Source organism: Ambystoma mexicanum, chromosome 14 (genome assembly GCF_040938575.1).
Source record: "Ambystoma mexicanum isolate Mex_15411 chromosome 14, UKY_AmexF1_1, whole genome shotgun sequence".
In the NCBI taxonomy this organism is placed as follows: Eukaryota; Metazoa; Chordata; class Amphibia; order Caudata; family Ambystomatidae; genus Ambystoma; species Ambystoma mexicanum.
The window spans coordinates 408228646-408248161 of NC_090940.1; the positions used below are offsets into that span (position 1 = coordinate 408228646).

Here is a 19516-nt window from a genome sequence, read left to right on the forward strand (position 1 = left end):
AATCCACCAAAGCTGTAAAGAAAAGTCTAAAACTGTAGGAAGATACCTGGCAGGGGAGTACACCAGGGGATCTGAAGAACCCATGAAATGATTCATGGCATAGAAGTATACCAGGAGTTTCACCAAGGTTGTAGAGGAAATGTTTGACCATGTTACAAAATACTTGGCAGGGAAGTATACCAGGGAATCTGAGAAGCACATGAAAGACGTCCTGGTAGGCAGATACACCAGACACTTGAGGTTGTACAAGAACCTTTAACACAGTGACAAGATACCTGGCATTGAAGTATACCAGGAGGTCTGAAGAGTTCACAAGAGGGTTCCTGATAAGAGTACAGCAGGCAATCTGTAAAGTACAAGAGAAATTAAAGAAAGTTTATTGTGGAATTATATGAATAAGAACTTTGTTAATCCAGTAACTTTGTGAATCCAATAAAGAAACCAAGGAAGTGTTGGATGCCATGGGGAATGTATTGTTTGAACAAGAACTTTCTGAATCTAATATAAAGAAGAAGAAGAAACCGGAAGGTTTTGAAGATTTAGCTAGCGGGGGAAAAAAAAAGTTAAAACAAATACGTTTTAGGAGAGAAGATTCTGATATCAGGTGAAGGAAGTAAGGACAAGCTTCCATGCAGGGGAAGTGAGGCATTCACCCTGGCCTTTGACTACAAAGTGTTAAAGGAACCTTTCATTCAGGGGAAGGGAGGCAGACAAAAATCTTCCTGCTTTGCGGATTCTTTTGGACCTCTCCACGGCCTTCGATCTTGTTGATCACACTTTGCTTGTCAACAGGCTCGGAGAGGTCGCCAATTGCTCCACCTCAGCATCTAGGTGGATTGCTTCCTTCTTGGAACCACGAAGAGTAAGGGTTTGTGCAGGGAATAACCACTCTATCCCTATCACACAAACATGCAGTGTTCCACAGGGTTCATATCTGTCGCCGCCTCTTTTTAATATTTACATTCAGCCTTTGTTTGACCTGTTGAACAGCCTGGGTGTCCAATATACCAACTACTCTGATGACACTCAGGTTGTTCTTCAGCTCAGTGGACATTAAAAGCAGGACCTTAACACTCTTAACAACTTCTACAGTGCCATCCATAACTGGATGGCCTGTAATTCTTTAGCCCTACATAACAAGAAGACGGAGCTCATGATTGTCGCCACTAAAAACACTTGGCGCAAACTTACATCTGATTACTCTGACTTCTTGATCGCTGATCACATCATTCCAGTCTCTGAAAAGGAGAAAACCCTAGGAGTCGTCCTTGACGATGAACTGTCAATGAAGCCCCAAGTATCTTACATTCGGGCTGCATGCGGTTTTATTAACAAGCGCATACAATACATTTGTCCTTTCATCACCTCTGAAAATTGCGCATTGCCGTCCACAGCGTTAATAAATTCCAGGCTAGATTACTGTAACAGTCTTCTAGCTGGCACTACTGCTCTTAACATTTGAGCCCTCCAGGTCACACAGAACGATGCTGTGCATACCATCTTTCAGCTCTCGTGTCGAACACATATCTCCACTTTCAGGAAAACCCTACACTGGCTTCCTGTGAGGCAGAGAATCTCACACAAGGCTCTCACTCTAGCCCATAAGTGCTTATCTCTCTCAGGCTCAGTATACTTATCGGATCGCATCAAGAGCAAGACATCCACCAGAAATCTTCGGTCTTCCGCAGCTCCTGTACTTCTCCAGCCTAGATTTAAATTGGCTCGTTTTAGCGGCACACACTTTGACATCCAGGCCCCTCTTCTTTGGAACTCTCTCTCCACTTTTATATGCCAAATTGAGGACTTACTTGTCCTTCAAAAAGGCCACCAAGACTCACCTTTTCAATCTCAGTCCTGATTAATGGGCTTCCTGCTCTCATCAGTTCTCTCCTGGTCTGACTCTTGCGTGTTTGTGCGTGTTGTTCTGTTTTATGTACGCCCTGAGGTCCATGGGCATCTGGCACAGTACAAAAATTAAAATAAATAAATAAAGTAAAATTCCCCTGATACACTAAAGACCCAAGAAGAGATGGGTTGTTGGGCTTGTTTTCTATTGTTCGTTTGAGGGAACTTGCAACCTGGGGAAGGGAGTCATTCCCTCTGGATGAACATGGTTGAAGCTTTGCTGTGTTGAGAATGCTGCAACCAGGGGAAGGGAATCATTCCCTCTGGTGAGAATGGTATCGCTCCATAGTAGCGAGAAACAAAATGCCAAATGCACATTTGCTGGGCATTTGGCAGTAACGAAAATGCAGAATCCCATTATACTGAACGAGGAGAGCAGAGGTTGCGGGGGTGGTCCCCTGCTGTCCCCTTGTATGGTGAAATGTGTTTGGCGGTTGTGGGGGTGTCCCCAGCAGTCACAAGAAAGGAATTGGGTCAGAACCACATAGATGTACGATCTATGTGATTATTGCATGGGGCCGTTTTCGCATTCAGAATCTCTGTATGCAGTATTTTGGGCCACACAGTAATAACATAGATCCGGTGAGAACTACTGAAGTTCCTGAAGGGAACTGTGATCGCAAATTCAGGAGAAGGGAGCCATTCCCCTGGGCAACAAACACTTTAGCCTTTTCTACTTTAGTTATAAGTGTGAGGGACAGAACTAGGTATTTTGTCACAGGACGGTGGACATAGAAGTTAAATGGACATTCTGACAGATCCGGTTTTGTCTTTAGTTGAAGCAGGGAAACCCCTCATAGAAATAGGGACAATTGGGCCTTTTTTCTTTTTTTTAAGAAGAATAAAAGTCTTTGCCAACCATCATGCCACCTTTGTGTCGGTCTCCTTCTCCTGCACCCTCACACTACCCATCCTATTTCCTTCAGTTCTTCTAACGTGTTTTTAGGACAATATCGAGCAAGGTCTCCCTTCTCCCCACATGAGAAACTGTCATGTCTCAGCGTTGGAAGGTGTGGAGACGATGGCGGATCGGCTAACGTGCCGCCATATCAATCACAAGCGTCTGCCACGGTCTAGTCTTGCTGCAAAATGGCCACCCCCTATGACTCTCGGCAGAGCTTCGTGTTGCAACCCTTGCTGGTTTTTTCCTCTGGGTAAGACGATTAGTTGTTTTCTTCCTCCCCTGTCGTCCTCGCACTTTCCTGTGCTTCACGCTACCTCCCTCCTGGCCACGGCCCTGATTTCCCCTTCTGACTTGCCGCTCATCTGCGAGCGTTCCTCGTGCTTTCTCTTTCCTTTCAAAGCATCCCGCTTCCTTCTTGCTCTCCGAGCTGCGGGCTCAGAACATCCATTCTCGCTACCATCAAGGCGACTTGCTTGCCCCTCCCAAGGCTCACGCAACATTCCAATAGGATAACAGTCTATTCCCTCTGCATATCGGAAGGCTGATTCAGGTTTTTTTCCCCCCCCATCAATGTTTTCCCCCCTGCACTTGGATTGACCCCCCTGGGGTTCCTCACGCCCGATTCGCCACATGACTCGGGCACAGTGGCCTCCAATGGGGACAGACCCTATCTTCACTTGGGTTGTACTACCCTAAACGGGAAAGAAAAGAAGAAGAAAAAGAAGAAGACCACAGCTGACGCTTCAGAATCAGAAGGTGAGAGGGCTGACACAGAGAGTGGCAAGACCTGAGAGAAGCAGGTAGCAGGAGTGGAAAGAAGGTGTCTTTAATTTTCCTGCCTCTTCTTTATTGGTTGGAAACATGTTTGCTGTTCTGCTAGGACTCACTCTCTTATATGACTCTTCCTTAGGGTTGGGACCTTGAGGACGAAGACTCTTTTCTATTTTTACCTCTTTCTCTTATGGAATATAAGGTCTTATTTCCTTCCCTTCTGCTGGTTTGGCGGTGTATCGTTAAGTATTTGGCTGCCTCTGAATGAGCTTGGCCCACCTTAATGGCTGTTTCAAATGATCGTTTATGTTGTTGTAGGATGCCTCATTGGAGGGAGGGAGGTAGGGCTTGAACAAATGATCTAAGGCTAGAGTTTCTAAGACTTCAGCCAGAGCCTGTCTTCCCAAACATTGGGAGAGGGTGGTTTGGGCTTGTGCAGCTAATTCTAATGGCGTTTTATTATTTTGAAGACTTGAGTTCGCAGAATTTAAACAATAGAAATTCTCTGTCTGTCCTACTCTTTCCAACAGAGCCATTTTGATTTCAGAGAATGCTGTGGTCCCTTGAGGATTAATGGTTTGATAGGAGGCTTGTAGGTCCCCTTTCAACAACAGGGCAAGGTAACCGGTTTTTACCCTTTCATCCCAATTTAGTTTTGTGTCCAAGCTTTTACAGTTTATCAAGAAGACCCCAAATCCTCTCCTCCTTGCTAGGGTTGTAATACCCCATGTAGAACAATCCACTGGTGTGTCCCCATTCTTACTTGGTCTAATCCGTCTGGGAAACGTTGATTTTTCTGTATCCGATGGTTAACTGACCGATCAAGGAGGGTATCTAGGATACTCATGTCGTCAGGCTCTGTCTTTTTGTTAATGTGGGTTGTATCCTCAACAAACCTATTGGTGGAAGTTTGTCAATAGCTGTGGCTATGTATTCTTGTGAAGATGTGGGTAGGGTCTATTTTGGTACTTTAACATGTGGTAGGTCAGAAGAAGGAGACAGACTCCGATGAGACATTTCACTGGTATATTTATTAAAGAATATGAATAAGAATATGAATAAAGCCTATCTTTCACTATTCTATAGGGCATCCCTAGTTAACGAAACTAGCTAAGGTGCTTGTCAGCTATCAGTGAACGTCTAAAACTGAAAACCGTTTGACTCTAACCCAACTGACCCTACCACTATTCTTAACAACTTGGTCAGGGGAATGTCATGAACCTTTGTTTCTTTTCTTGTATCCTTCTATAAGGGTTGATCTTTTCCTCCTCCGTTGGCGAACTTAACCAACAATTGTGTTTTCCTTCTATGTTATTTCTTAGCCTCTTGAACACTTCATAGGAGGTCATTAGGACCTAGGCGTTAAGTACACCAACTTTACCACCATGGTGTAAACTACGTTTACACCATGGTGGATGGCGGATTTACCGCCCCATTCCAAGGTGAGTGGGGCGGTAAATCCCCATTTCCCATTTACCCTTCCCCATTCCCATTTTTGCCCCATAGGGCATAATGGGAGTGGGCAAGGCGCTAATTACGGCACCGTAAATAACGGTGCCGTAATTAGCACCAAGGCGGTTTAGCGCCATGGATTTTAACGTCTGCTAAAAGCAGCCGTTAAAATTGGAATCAGGCGTTAAGTGTTAACGACGGCGTTAACCATTAACGTCTGGGTCGTAATGACCTCCATAGTCTTTTATTTCCTTTTTCCCTGTGGTCGGGAAGTTTCTTTTCAAAGTCCTATTTGTTCTCAGGTTTCTCTTTTATAACCTGTTCTTGTTTTTCATTTATTCTTTCTTGATGTGAATTATCATTACTTGGATTATTCTCAGAGTATTTCTCTTTCACTTCTCTTTGTACTGATTGTACAACACTCCCCTTTAGACTGTAACTACTAGGAGTATTCCAACGATGACTCTTGTTTATTCTTGTTATATACTCCGTCTCTGGACTCTGCCGAGTAGGAGTAGTCTAATAATGATTCTAATTCACTCTTTGTGTTTTATCTCTCTTGACTCGGACGAGTATGAGCATTCCAATAATGGTTCTTGTATCCTTTCCCAGGTCTCCCATTATCCCTATTACCTTTTGTGTCTAGGGTTAACGTCACCAGGGTTCTCGTTTGTTGAGGATCGGCTTCATTTCATCTTTCTCCATCGTCTCAAGTCTTCTCGCCCACTTCCCCTATCTTCCTTCGTAGTGGATTGTGTTCCAGTCTCTCTGGTATCGGCTTCTCTTGAGTCTGCCAGGGTAGAAAGATTTCAGCATCTTTGTGAGGATCTCCTGTCCACCATGATCTCCCTAAAACAGCGTCCCCAATCTCATGCTTTGCTGTGTGTCTGGCTTCTGCTTTCCTGACTCTCCTGCGACTGATGGTAGTACGCTTATCACTTCTCATTTAACTCTGCGTGCAGGACCCTGTGCTTCTCGCCTCTGCTGCTCTCCAGGGTCAGTGTGTCTCTCTCTTTGAAACTCACAGGCTCTTTGTTAATTTCCCCAGGCTCCTCCCCTTTCTAGGTTGACGTAGTGAGGCTTGCCCTGCGCCAGGAGCTGTTCCTTTTTCTCTTTCAGTTGCAGACTCTCTTCTCTTCCACCCATCCTCTTTATCGTCTCAGTAGACTTGGAGGGTTTGAATTTCATGTTGGCAATAACACATTTGCCTCTTCGTCACAGATGTTATGATCAGGACGGTAACAAAATGTTACTTTGACAGGTCCTCTCGGGAATTCCTCCCGGAAATGGGATTCCTTGTCCCCAAAGGTGGAGTCTCTCCCAGTGAGGACCAACTTGCCTCTACGCCTAGGGAGGGTATTGCGGATCAGACTCACCTCCATACCCTCACAGGGCAGGGCTCTCATTTGGGGAGAAGGGGCAAATTCCTGTGATTTGTCACAGTGCCATCAAACTTTATAGAAGATTTAAATTTCCACAGCCATATGCACAAGAAAAAAGCCTTTGGAGTATAAAGGAACAGGCTTCCACTAGTGATCCAAACATTAGGTAATCCCTGAAATCCCTGGGTATAACATCACTTTGAGCTATGTTCCCCTAGGTCACCTTTGTACAATTAGATCTGTTGTTAATACACAGTGGTGGGCTAATAAAGATATTCAAATGCTCTAGGATTCAGGAAACCTTTAGTTCTTCTCACTGTAGCCTAGGCACACTTGTATTACTTATGTTGTAAATGATGTGGGATGCATAGGAATTGTCTCCTCTATCTATAAAATGGCCCAGAGTTACCAAGGTCTAGTTGTAAAGAAGGCCAGATCACTTTAGGTTCTGGATCTGTACTTATCTCAGGTTTCCCAAAACTCACAGTATAAAGTGATTTAAGTTAAAGTTCTGAACAGGGCCTTGGTCACTCCATGTAGGAGGATGCATTTCAACAAGGGTTCACAGCGAAATTGTGCAAGAATGAGTCTGGCAATTTTGATCGTTAAGTAATTCTGGTCCTAAATCACACAGGGATTGAAAGAGATCTCTGGTGTGACCATGCCACCGACTCCCCTTGGCTTCATCTTGAATGGTTTCACTGAGCTTGCCAAGGATAAAAGCAATCTAATTTCCTTTGTTGTTATTGTTTCTGAGAGATGTATTTTAATAACATAAAACAGTAACAGTACTGACAGTATCAAAATGGTTTCTTGACTTATTGTGTACAATTATTGTGAAGGAAAGGAGGATGTAGCCATCCAAGCAACGACTCATGGACCTCTATGCGCAAATGTGGATTTTGTGGATTTTGCATCAGATGTCGCAGATTCACAAACATGATGACCATGTGAAGTACGACGTGGCCAGTGCCTTGTGTATCTCTTTTCCTCAGTTACTCCAGCTTCACACTGTACTGTGATCTCTATTCCATTTTCCAGGTGTAATTGCTTACATACATACTCTTTTATATATGCTAACTTGTGTTCATTGTTCGACAACTCTGAGCTTACATTTGGCAGGGTTATTGAATGTCATACTGCTAAAGCAATGAAAAAAGCTTCTCAATTATCTGTTGGTATGAAGCAATTTTTCAATTCTTTGCATTTTTGCAACATTTGGAAATCAAGATCTGTACCCATTTTTGGACAATTTGTATTTAGTTACTGTATTTTATTGTTAACATAGTTTTGGGATTTTGTGAGGACTGTTAAGATTGAAAATCTTCAAATGGATACTTAACCAGTTTCAATTTATTAACATTCCTGGTACAAAAGTGGAAGAGAAAAGGAGATCTTAGAATCCACAGAAGACTTGTCATAATGAGAGATGTACTGATCTCCATGATGACCGATAAGGTTGAGTTGGCACTACTGCAAATAAAATGGCTTGTCCATGAAAAAAGTATTAAAGCTGAGCGAATACTAGCCTGCAAATAGAAAGCCATAACTAGTCAGGTCACCTGAGGCAAAGGTAAAGACAGGCACCTGATGACTGAAGCAAAAGATAACGCAATATCCTCTATTAAAACTGTATGAACCACTGTGAGAGGTTATATTATGCTGTATTTGTGGTGTTCAGTTTTTGCATTTCCATGGTCTCTTTGGGTCAGACAACTGTTTTTCATTGGGGTGGGCAGGATAATGATCCAAATAAGGACCAGATTACACAATGGGTGAGTGGGCTTGCAGCTTCACCAATGCACTAGCTGGACTGCTAAAGAGGCATGTCCTCTAATTTTCGTGTGTTCATACTGTGACAAATCCAGGTAGTTTGTTGCTTCTCCCCAAGTGGGAGCCACCCAATTTTGGACTAAGGAGGTGGGCCTGCTATGCTTCTATGGGGCAAGGCAATTGGGATCCCACTGGGAGTGACCCCCACCACCCCTTAGGAATAAGGAATCCCCAAGCCGGGATTTTAATCAACCTCCCTTTAATACAGAGTCCTCATTATTTGTTGGATATATGGATTTTACAAATGTGAATACTGTGTGTGACTCTTTTATAATGGCCCTGTGATAACATCTTCTTATGAATTACCAAAACCAATGATGGTCCTCTGTTCTTACAGAGGGGCATATAAAAGACTGGTGAGATGGACATCGGAAGAGGAGGAGATCCTGCTGAGTAAGCTGATGGAGCGAAAGCCCTTCCGAGGGCCGGAGTCAGGAGGCAGCAGCGCAGTGTCTGCGTGCAGGGAAGAGGCGCCTAACAGCTCATGAGAAGCTGGCCGCTCCTCCGCGGTCCTGAGCAGTGAAGCCTCGACTGCTACCTGCAGAAGGAACCCGACCAAGACAAGCACAGTGGCCCTGTGCTAGAAGCAGCAAACCCCAATCACTGAAGAGCGACAGCAGTATGGACATGACCAGCAGATACTGTTGAGCACTGAGGAAACCTGAAAGCGGCTCCACAACCGCTGAGGAGAAGGCGTCCCCAGAAGAATGCTGCAGCAACGAATCGGGTATGCAATGGTTCTTGGAAGTCTGGATGAGGGCAGAGAAACCCAGCCAACCCGAAGCAGGGCCAAGAAAGACTGTAACAAAACCCTGAGACAGGGTGAGAGTAGCCCAAGGTGGAGTAAGAAAAACAGATACTTGAGTCGGTGTGGAACCTGAGAAACCCCAAACTGGGCAGAAACAAACACCAGAACCAGGGTGATGCCAAAGCCACCCCAACCCAGGGCAAGAGAAACAGATGCCTGAACCAGTTTGGTCTAGAAATCCCAAGCAGGTGCATGAGATACAGATGTCGGTGTGAAATTCAAGAAACTCCACACAGGTGTTAGAGAGAGGTCAGAGTGAAGATCAAACCACCCCAAGTAGGGGCGAGAGAAACAGATTACTGAACCAAGGTGAAAACCATGATACCCCACAAAGGGTTGAACAACTGCAAAGCCTACGAAAGGCCGGAAAGTCAACTAGCCCAAGCCAGGCTGAAAAGCAAAATACCCCATGCAAAATACCCCATGCAGGGGTTGGAAACCTAATAGCCCATGAGGGGCTGAGAGACCGAATAGTATAAACAAGATTGGAACCCAAGATACTCCAAGGTGGGATGAAAGACATTACAGTCACGGACATACAGACAACCTGAGACAGGCAGAACCAGTTACCCTATAAGGAAAGGAGAAAAACAGAGACATTGGATGACCCACGAATTATGAACATCAAAGCCAGGCAGAATGTCTTTGAGAAAAGATGAGAACATTGTAGTAGGGGTCAGAAACCAGCCACCATTACCCCAATTTAAGGGAGAGACAATTTTTCTGGCTAAGTTTGTCAGTTTTAGTAATAGTGTTGGGGACAAACTATAGGTAGATTAGGTGTTGGGACACAGGACTGACTTGATTGTGCAAATCCCTGATAAAGACTAAAAAAGATGACCATGTTCGGCGAGAATAGGACAAACTGCATGAGGCCTCTCAATCTGGGAACACTGGTTTATTCTGGAAGCTGGTTAGTGGGAACAAAGGGTGTGATGTGGATGTGGCAGTTAACATCAGCCCAAGTAACTGGAGAAAGCATTTCCAAAATCTTTGTGTGGGAATTCCATCAGACACCTAGGGCACTTTACCTCAGGATTGGGACAGGGGGGACACCCCAGCCCCAATCCAATTTGAGTGCAGGAAATTAACAGCGCCATTTATTTCCAGGAATGGGGAAGAGCCTCGGGACCTGATAGATCTTATCAAGGAGGGACCAACGGTCTGGGTGCCAGTGTTATGCAACCTATTTATCAGTTTTTAGACTCCATAAGGTCCCTTGCTCCTTGCAAAATGCCACAATAATTCCCATCTATAAAAAAGGAGGACGGGCAGATCTGGGGAGCTTCAGGCCAATCTCCCTATTGGACAGTGCAGGGTAAGTATTCGCTAGAGCGATCTACGAACGTCTTCAGGCATGGGTTGTTGAGGAAAATATGGTAGACCATTTACAGTCAGGGTTTCAGCCCAGAACAAGTACCATGGACCAGGCATTTTGCTTACACTTGGCCACTCAGAAATATACGGTCCTGAAAAACATGAAAGTGTGTTCTGTGTTCATTGACCTCAGGACCACTTTCACTGCGTGTCACAGGAGCTGTTGTGGACTATACCGGTAAAAAGGGGATACCCGTCAATTTGCTACGCATTATAATACAACTTTACTCTAACAATAGTGCTTCTGTATGTTGGGGAGTGAATTAACCGACCGTTTTGAGGTGACCAGAGGGGAGGAGCAAGGATGTGTCCTTGCCCCCTTTTTATTCTTGATATGCATTGACAAGGTAATAGGACATGTGGGACTGAACTGTCAGGACTACCTCGAAATTAGGCCACAAAGCAATTCCAATGCTCCTCTTCGCAGACGATGCAGTCCTTCTATCCACATCTGTGAAGGGACTTGCAGTCACCCTCAAAGAGTTTGTGGAGAAATGTTCGGAGCTTCATTTCAAGATTAACACTGATAAAACAAAAACATATTCGTTTTTCGCCACAAATTTGAATTGAACATTAATGGTACCTCTCTGGAACAGGTGCGATGTTACGATCACCTTGGGGTTAGATTCAACGACCAGGGTAATTGGACATTCCAGATGCTTAAATCCAGTATAAAACTGAAAAATACAGGCAGGGGTGGAGCAGTATGGAGATTTTTCACTACTTATGACCAGGGTGCCATTTCCCCAGCCATCGAAATGTATGTAGCACAGGCCAAATTGGCTACCGTGTATGGGGCAGAGATCTGTGGCCATTTGATTAGTCACAAACTGGGCCTGGCCGAAAGACGCTTTTTGAAAAGGCTGCTGCCAATGTATCCAGGTAATCCTATTGTTAGGCAAAGTTTGTATGCAGTACCCTTTGGGACCACTACACACAACTAGGACTACAGGTGTAAGCAAAACCAACCTTTGGTATAAGTCTGTACTACACAGTTGTGGTAGCGTTGCTGAGCGGCCAGGCTTATCTCAAGAGGGGAATGTGAGCTGTAAGGATGTTACACAGAGGTCTACAATCACAAGTATTCAAATAAACTCTTACACTCAAGGTTTCTTGGTAAAACACTTATTCATTTATTTCACAGTCAGTTATAAAACATTCACTAGAAGGAGGCAAAAATATACTTCAGCACTTCAGACTGTCAGGTTCTGAGGCTTTAAACTACTTTGAAGGAGTAGCAAAATGGCACTCACCGCATTTGAAGTATGAGCACAAAGGCATAGGTTAATTAAAAGAAGATTACAGTTACTCTTAGACAGTGTAAATAGTTTGAGTTCGCCAGAAGAGTCAATTTAGTGCAATAGGTTAGACCAAAGTCAATGGTCTAATGTCTTGTATAGGATATGCAGCTCTGGTAGTTAAACGGAAAAGTCTTTGCAAAAGTTCTCAGATGTAGTTCGTAAAAGAAAGATTTGTATGTTGGGTAACAAGCTGACTAGGCCTGCAAGTTGCCAAAGGTAAGTTCTCTTGGTTGGGTTTTCACAGTACCTTACAATGAAGAAAAAGATGCAGCTGAAGACTTGTTCCTGCAGATCTCGCTGTTCCTGATCCTCAGTCGTGGGGACAACAGGGAGGATGTCGGGGGGGCTCCTGCACTGCACGGGGACTGGTAAAAAAACTGGCAAAGACAAATCTTCAATTCCGGTAGCTGTAGACAAGCACACAAACTGGTGTCCCTCTCCCTCGTTATTCGGTTTCCTGCAGCACTCTGACGAAAATACAACCAGCTCTGAGAATGGTATCCAAGTGGCTTACGGGTTGAGTTGATTGGTGCCACCAACTCAAAGGGAGAATTCGTCCTTGAAGGGCTTCTCTGTCGAGGTGAACTTGGCGATTCGGTCCTGCAGCAGGGCTTCACCGGGCAGACCAACGGTCCAGGAGTTGCAGCAGCCGTCCTCTTCCAGCTCGTCTTTGGTACTTTCGTTCCAGTGGTCGACTCTGCCTTCGAAGCCAAGAGAGTTGCCTTTTATCCAGTTTCCTCTCATTCATTCCAGCCTAGCTGCCACTCACCCAGCAGGGTGGCTGTCCTTGCCGGACAGTCAGCCAGCCAATCACGCCAGGAGACTAAGCACAGGGAGTTTCGGCCACCTCCCTCACTTCCTGCCCCCCCAGACACTCGGGCGCCATAGGCGGTCTTCCGTCCTGAAGCCCGCCAAAGGCGTAGGAACAAAGGGACCAAACCTGGTTTGGCGCACAGAAAACTCTAGAAGGACCTATCCAAAAAGAAATGGCAAAAAAAGAAGACCGGGACCTGTTTAAACAAAGGGGCTCAGACACCATCTAGAAAAACATGGCTCCCGTGATTTAACGTTACCGGTGTTTGCAGTCGGGAAAAATCATGGCAGTTCTTCGTTAAACCACTGCCACCAGCCATTTCGAGAGGACTACTAAGTAACCCCTCCAGCACTCTATTGTAAGATAGGGAGTGCTGGGTCTAGGAATTTGAAAACTCTAGTAAAGTCAATTTCACTTTACTTTCTCTGGGAAACAGTAGTTTATCCCAGAGAAGGTATTTAAACCTTGGTACAGCCTAAAAGTCTTCCCTGTGCCACTGCACTGAGGGTGCTGTGTGACACAAATAAAAAGATGATGCCTATGGAGTTGTCTAAAACTCCATCACCAAAAGAAATAAACACAGAAAACAAACAGAATAAAAAAGTTAAAAGTCCCAAAGTTCAGCAAAAGAGCTGGGGGTCTCTAAGGTAGAGAGGAATTAGCACATTTATGAGAATTCTCCCTAACACCTATCTACTTGGAACTGGGCCTTAGGGAAATCCAAGGTAATGCCACCCTCAGACCGGTATCTTATTGGCTCCGACTATGACTAACTCCCAAACTCAAAATCTATTGTGAGGCCCTAACACGCATGCTGGGAACTGAGGGTGGTAGATTCCTACCCTGGTTCATACATGTTAAAAAGATCCCTAGTGGATATGAATATGGGAAATCTGTGGGATAACCCACGGAGCATCACCCAGGCTGATATGGAAAAAGAGAAAAGAACCTTACGGGAGACGGCTGAGGTTGAATTGATAAATGCATGCAGCAAGCTGGCCATGGGAGTTAAATATTTGGCCAGCAAGCCGGTTCTGGGGTTCGAAAAATATCTAGATCTAGTCAACCCCCCTCCGGCATGTACTTTAGATCTGAATTCAGGTTTTCTCAATTGAATCTGACTTACCGCACCAAGAAGTGGGAACCTGCTGGAATCGATTTATGTTTGATGTGTGGTCTTGGAAAGGTATCTATTGGCAATTTCTTGTTCTTTTGTCAAGGCTACCGAGTGGCCAGGTGCAAGTTCCTAAAGACAATTTGTAATACTCATGGTATACGCCGAACATGTGAAACCTTATTGCTCTTTAGGTGAAGAAACGACATGCATGTAGTGTTTTTTGTAGCATGTTTCATCTATCAAGCATGGCATATAAGAGCAAGAATATTGAAATCTGCAGAATTTGGGAACTACCACGTGATCATGTTAATATCAAGTTTATTACTTATGAAATCTCATATGTACTTTAATGACTTTGCACTTTGATAATGCTGCTAACACCTTGTTTAACACACTTTCTGCAATGCTTTGCACATTCTGCCAGGATTGGGCACAACCTTGGACACTCCTTTGCCCTTTGCATCCTGACAATGCTGTAAATACATTGTACCTTTGCAAATGTTGCACACTCCTTTAGGGCTGGACACAATGCCAGGAGGTGGTATGGTTTACTTTGATCTTTTCTGGACAGATTGTTTCCTATATTGCACAACAGTTTTAATAGTTGTACTATTTTTAGAATGTTGCCTCCCATTTGTATTCCCTCTCGGCTAAAATGATATGATAATATGTTTAATATGTTGCATCAATCATTGTATTATATTTGTACCAAATCCTGCTCTTATTCTTTTTAGTTTAAAACATTTTTTTTAACCTGATTGTGATAACGTGTGTGTTTTAAGCTAATGACAAAATGTCGAATTAAATGTTTGTAATATCTACTGAATAGCACAGGTTCTTTTATTTTGTTAGTTTCTTTTGTGGACTAGGGAACATCACCTCCTTAGAAGTAGGGTCAGGGTAGGCCTTATTTCCTTTAATAAAACTGACAAGTTGCAAGACTTCTTGTCCGTCTCCTATTTCTGGCTTGCCACAATGTGTATACTTGTGAGTACCTTGTATAAACGCATCCTAGTAGTGTCCACTTGGAGGTCCTCACAAAGACCGATAAAAAGAGAGGAAGTCTCATTGTGTTGCCAGTATATGTTCTATTATAAAGTTTTCATTACATGTAATGTCAGGATGTATGCTTACTTGTATTTGTATTATATTTGTATTTTTTTCCCAATTGTTTAATTTGTTATCATTAAGTTTGTTATTTATAACTAGAGATTTTTACGACATGGTATTTCAAGGGGCTATTAAAATTACTGGATCTGGCTAAAACCTTTTGGAAATTTTCAATAGCTGTTGTTTGTCTGCTTATTCTTTCTTTGGGGAGTTTCAGCCATGGCTTTGAGTTGGGGAGTATATTGTCCAAGTTTGGTGATAGAAATAGATTGTAACCCATCCCTTCATTTACCAGTGGGCTCAGGGTCCTATGTTTGTTGCTCTGTAAAATATTTTCTCTCAGTGACCAGGGAACTAATGCAAGTCCATTGTGTACAAGGAATCACATATACTTCAGTCATATGTAGAGTATTCTATCCTAACTTCCTTGCCTGTACTTCCAACTCATTTTTTAGTAACATTCACATATTCTAATAAAAGCAATATAGGCATTTCTTCATCTGAAACAGCGTTAGAACTCAATGACTGACACCCCCCCCCCCTCATGGGCCCCTAAAAGTCTTCCTGTAAGCTTGAAGGCAAGTTTGCTAGTGGGGGACTATGGCTGGAAGCAATTGAGTTCTCTGAGTGCACAATCCACATAGCCCAATGAATGTACCATAATGACAGCAGACAGAAGCAACTGTGAGTTCAAATGCAGTGAATAGAAATACAATGTCGGAATGCATTACGCACAATAGTGACTTAGTTGCAGCACTTGCTAATTGATTGTCTTTTTTTCATTTGTTACTCTAGGATACAAAGCTACAATCAGTGCACCTCACATGGTAAGAGCATAAAGAGCAGTGATGCCAATCAAACAGCATGTAAGTTGACCTGTGTTTGGGCAGTTAGCAGTTTTTTTTATAAAGCTGCTCTGTATATTGGGATGTTGATGTAAAATGTGTGTGAATTGTAGTAAGTGCACAATGTTGGTGCGCCCCAGAAGTGCCTACACAAGTGCCAGCAAGGAGCCAGCAAGGAGCGTTGCTCATGGACAGACAGTGTTATTACCACGGACTGATTTGACTGCTGCCGTGTGCTCAACCCTTCATTACAACTACCCGCTGTTTCCCCGCCCCTATTACGTGACTCACTTGCTAATAAAATGCACGGGCACGCGCCCTTGCACGAGTGCCCCTGGAAATGCCTACGCAAGTGCCAGCAAGGAGCGTTGCTCATGGACAGACACTGTTATTACCACGGACTGATTTGACTGCTGCCTTGTGCTCAACCATTCATTACAATGGTGCACTTGTTTCAGGACCTGTGATTCTCTACCCCTGTTCACCCTTGTTTGGACTAGTGTTGGACTTTGTTTGGATGTTGGCTAAACTCACTGATAAAATATACTGATTACTGTATTCTGTTCTCTTACTAGACCCGCTGTTTCCCCGCCCCTATTACATGACTCACTTGCTAATAAAAGGCACGGGCACGCCCCCCCGGAAGAGCCTACGCAAGTGCCAGCAAGGAGCCTGTTTGTCGGCTTTGTGGGCGAGAGGGCTGCAGTCCACACTTTATATTTATGTATTTCAGTAAGGACGGATTTGGCTTTGCTACACTTTTGTGCCAGATTTTGTGAGGGCAGACATGAAAAACACAAAATACATATATAATCGTATGGGACCAAAAACGAGGAAGGAAACTAGGACGGGGGCGCGGGTGTATGATGACATACTGTCCACGCCCCTCGTCTTTACTTCAGTTAGAGGGACAATGAAGTTAGCTCTGGAATTGCCACTTCCGCCCTCTCCCCCAACTTCAATGGATTTGGCTATGCTGAATCTAACGGAGGGTGAGGCCTCGATGCTGCTGATTGAATCTGCTGAGACCGTAAACAGTCCACAGACATTAGAGGATGCTCCTCCATGTACTCCTCAAAGGAGTATAGAAATGGAAGGTAGGAAGAGGGAATCGTCTCAAAATATTTCCCCACCTTTAGGCTCACGGGATAACTCCCTTCTGGCTGTGTCCCAATACCCCATGGGCCAAGAGACAGAGTGGTAAATAACCTCTGCACAGAAGGACATACAGGAACCAGGGGACAGCTGGAATGGGGGGGGGTTGGTAAATGCACAATTCTTGCTGAACTTCAACTACATTTGTCATTAATTAAAACCTTAATTATGGCTGTTGACAAGCAAAGTTGCAATCACGTGATTATTGAGAAACTAAGATGGGACTCAAGAGGGACTAACACAGAGCAAATCATAGGTCTGGGGTAGGTCCCTCCTGTTGATTATGGTGATTTTCTACCTCTTTCACCGCAACAGACCTCAAAGAGAAACTCGAAAACTAAAAATGGTGTAGACTCTAAAATACCACAGGAAATTAATAACATGGAACCAGAGTGTTCTTCCTCACCAAAATTTAAGGATGGGCCCATAAATGAAAATAAAAATAACAAACAGAGGCATGGAAAGGGCCAAAATAAAACCTCTAGGAAATTGGTGCAATTTAATTAAAGAAGATTTGGCCGGGACTGATATAATCTCCAATTTGGACACCTCGGGGGATGAGGATGTTTTGTGTAAGCAGTATGGGGGTACACTCGCTACTGACACGATTACTGAAACCATGAAGAACAAGGGAAAAACAAAAAATCAAAAGGGGGAAACAAGAGGGGGGTGTCAGAACAAAATAAAAATCAGTCAAAAGGTAGTCTGTTTAACTTTTTTCCCATAAAAGCTGTGATTGACCAAACAAGCAATTCTACCAGCTCCTCAGCAGTTCTGGCTGCTGAAACTACAAAAGTAACAAATGAGACACTGTGCACTGGTTAAAAAAAAGCGGCACTGGTTACCATAACGGGGAAGGCAATGATCCCTGAAACGGGAGCCATTATGATTATTCCACCCATGAAACATGTGGACTTTAGAAGTTTATCTCCCGTCTCATATGCTTGGATCTTTGGGGATAGAGCTAAATCAGACTTGGGAGAAACTTGGGCCCAGAAATATGGGAGGAAGGCACCTTGCCCCAACACTCAAGGTGGAACTGTGATGACTGGAGACAGGGCTCAGATAGTGGATAACAATGAACAGCCTCCAGCGAAAGGGGTGAGGACGTAGTCCTTGAACAGATTGTCAGGAGAGTAATGAACCAACTGATGGTTGATCACTCAAATGTACAAAATCACTCACAGGCCTTGGAGAATCCCCAGGTCCTATAGGGACAGAAATATGTAATGTGGTAAATTGTGCCGACATGCCGCTACCAAATGTGCAAACAGAAAGGGAGGGGGTTCTTATTGATTCAGAATTCGACAATAATGCTACAAATCCCTGTCTTGAGGAAAACATGGTAAATGTTTATCATCATGATTTGCAATATTCCAAAGGTAAAAATCTTCCTAAAAAAAAAAAGTATGAACCATGTAGCGGTATCGAGGCCCGATTTCCCCTAAAACGGTACAGAAGAGTGACCTAAATTGGGTGCAGTGGAGAAAACCCTGTCACCCGGACTATCCGAGTATATTGCTGTACTATTTGTTTGATTATGGGGGCCCAGAGTCTCTAACCAAATGGCGAATCTTGGCCCTCATGAATGAAATTCCAGCCCTGAGGGTGCTGTCCTCTGCGGACATTAAACTTGTCGACTTTATTCACGCTGATCGACTTGACCATGTCCACTTGGTACTGCACTTTAGATCTGTTCATGATGTTATTCTGCAGCAAGTTGATTCCTTTTATAAGATGGGCTATGATGTCCTCTCCTTTTCTCCTGGCTTTTCAGAGACAGATAATAGTGCCCAAGAAAGAAATCAGGTCAAACCTGTTAGGGGGATTAATCAGGTACAGAGTAACGTTAACGGCGTACGGGCTGATAAAACAAGATGGCGGTGGTTGGCAATGACCTTAAGAGACTCAAACACCAACTGAAAGATCTGAAGGCCAATCTTTAACAATGAGAATATCTCGATTATCTCTTGGAATTCTAGGGGGCAAATTACAAATACAAACTTGGTATACCGATACTTTGACGGTAAACCAATCTAAAATTAGACTCAAATGGCATGCAGGAAACATACTGAAGGCAAACAAATTGTTTCTCAAGGAAAATTTAGAAACAACTGTGCAAGAAAAACGCACTTAGTATAGCCACGACTCCTTTGTGCAGCACATAAGAAAAATGTTCAAATCAATAGAAAGCAAAAGGGCAAAAAGGTACTCGAAGGGGGTTAGACACAAACATTTGTATGACAATCTGGTGTGGCAAAAGAAAAATGGATGTAATAGAGAGATAAGGCGCCTAAAGAATTCTTGTTTAAGTCGGGAAGCCATTAAGATAGGCATAAAGAAGTTAAAACAGTAGCAGGAAATTGGCTGAAAGGTCATAGGATACTCCTCCATCAAGCAGATATTTAAACTATGCTGGAGGCAATAAAAGCGGCTCCAGCAGAAACTTCTAGCTGCTAATAAACAGGCTTGAATCAAGTCAAAGCACTATCCAACCGAACCCAATCAAAGAAAAGACTTGGCGTGGCCACTTTGGAATAATATATGTGGCCAAAGCGGATGCTAAAAGCTGGAACAATATCCAAGAATTGTCTTCGGATCTGAAATTCTCTGTAGATGACATAGAGACTCAAATAAAACATGCTAGTTCGTCTCCAGCTGCAGGTACGGACAATTTGTCAAATGCTCTCCTTAAAGGAGATTCTGGGTTATGGGCAAAGGCTCTGTTTGTTTCCATATGAG

General features: G+C 43.7%; 1 protein-coding gene across 11 annotated transcripts in view; it reads left to right on the top strand.

The window, feature by feature from the left end:
• The window catches only part of LOC138526830 (protein-L-isoaspartate(D-aspartate) O-methyltransferase-like), a 1059036-nt gene that overhangs the window by 572174 nt on the left and 467346 nt on the right, over positions 1–19516 (top strand). For all 11 annotated transcript variants that reach the window (XM_069637551.1, XM_069637552.1, XM_069637546.1 and 8 more), the window contains one exon: positions 15570–15601. In XM_069637551.1, coding sequence (XP_069493652.1) covers positions 15570–15601 — 32 coding nt within the window. The remainder of the gene's footprint in view (positions 1–15569; positions 15602–19516) is intronic.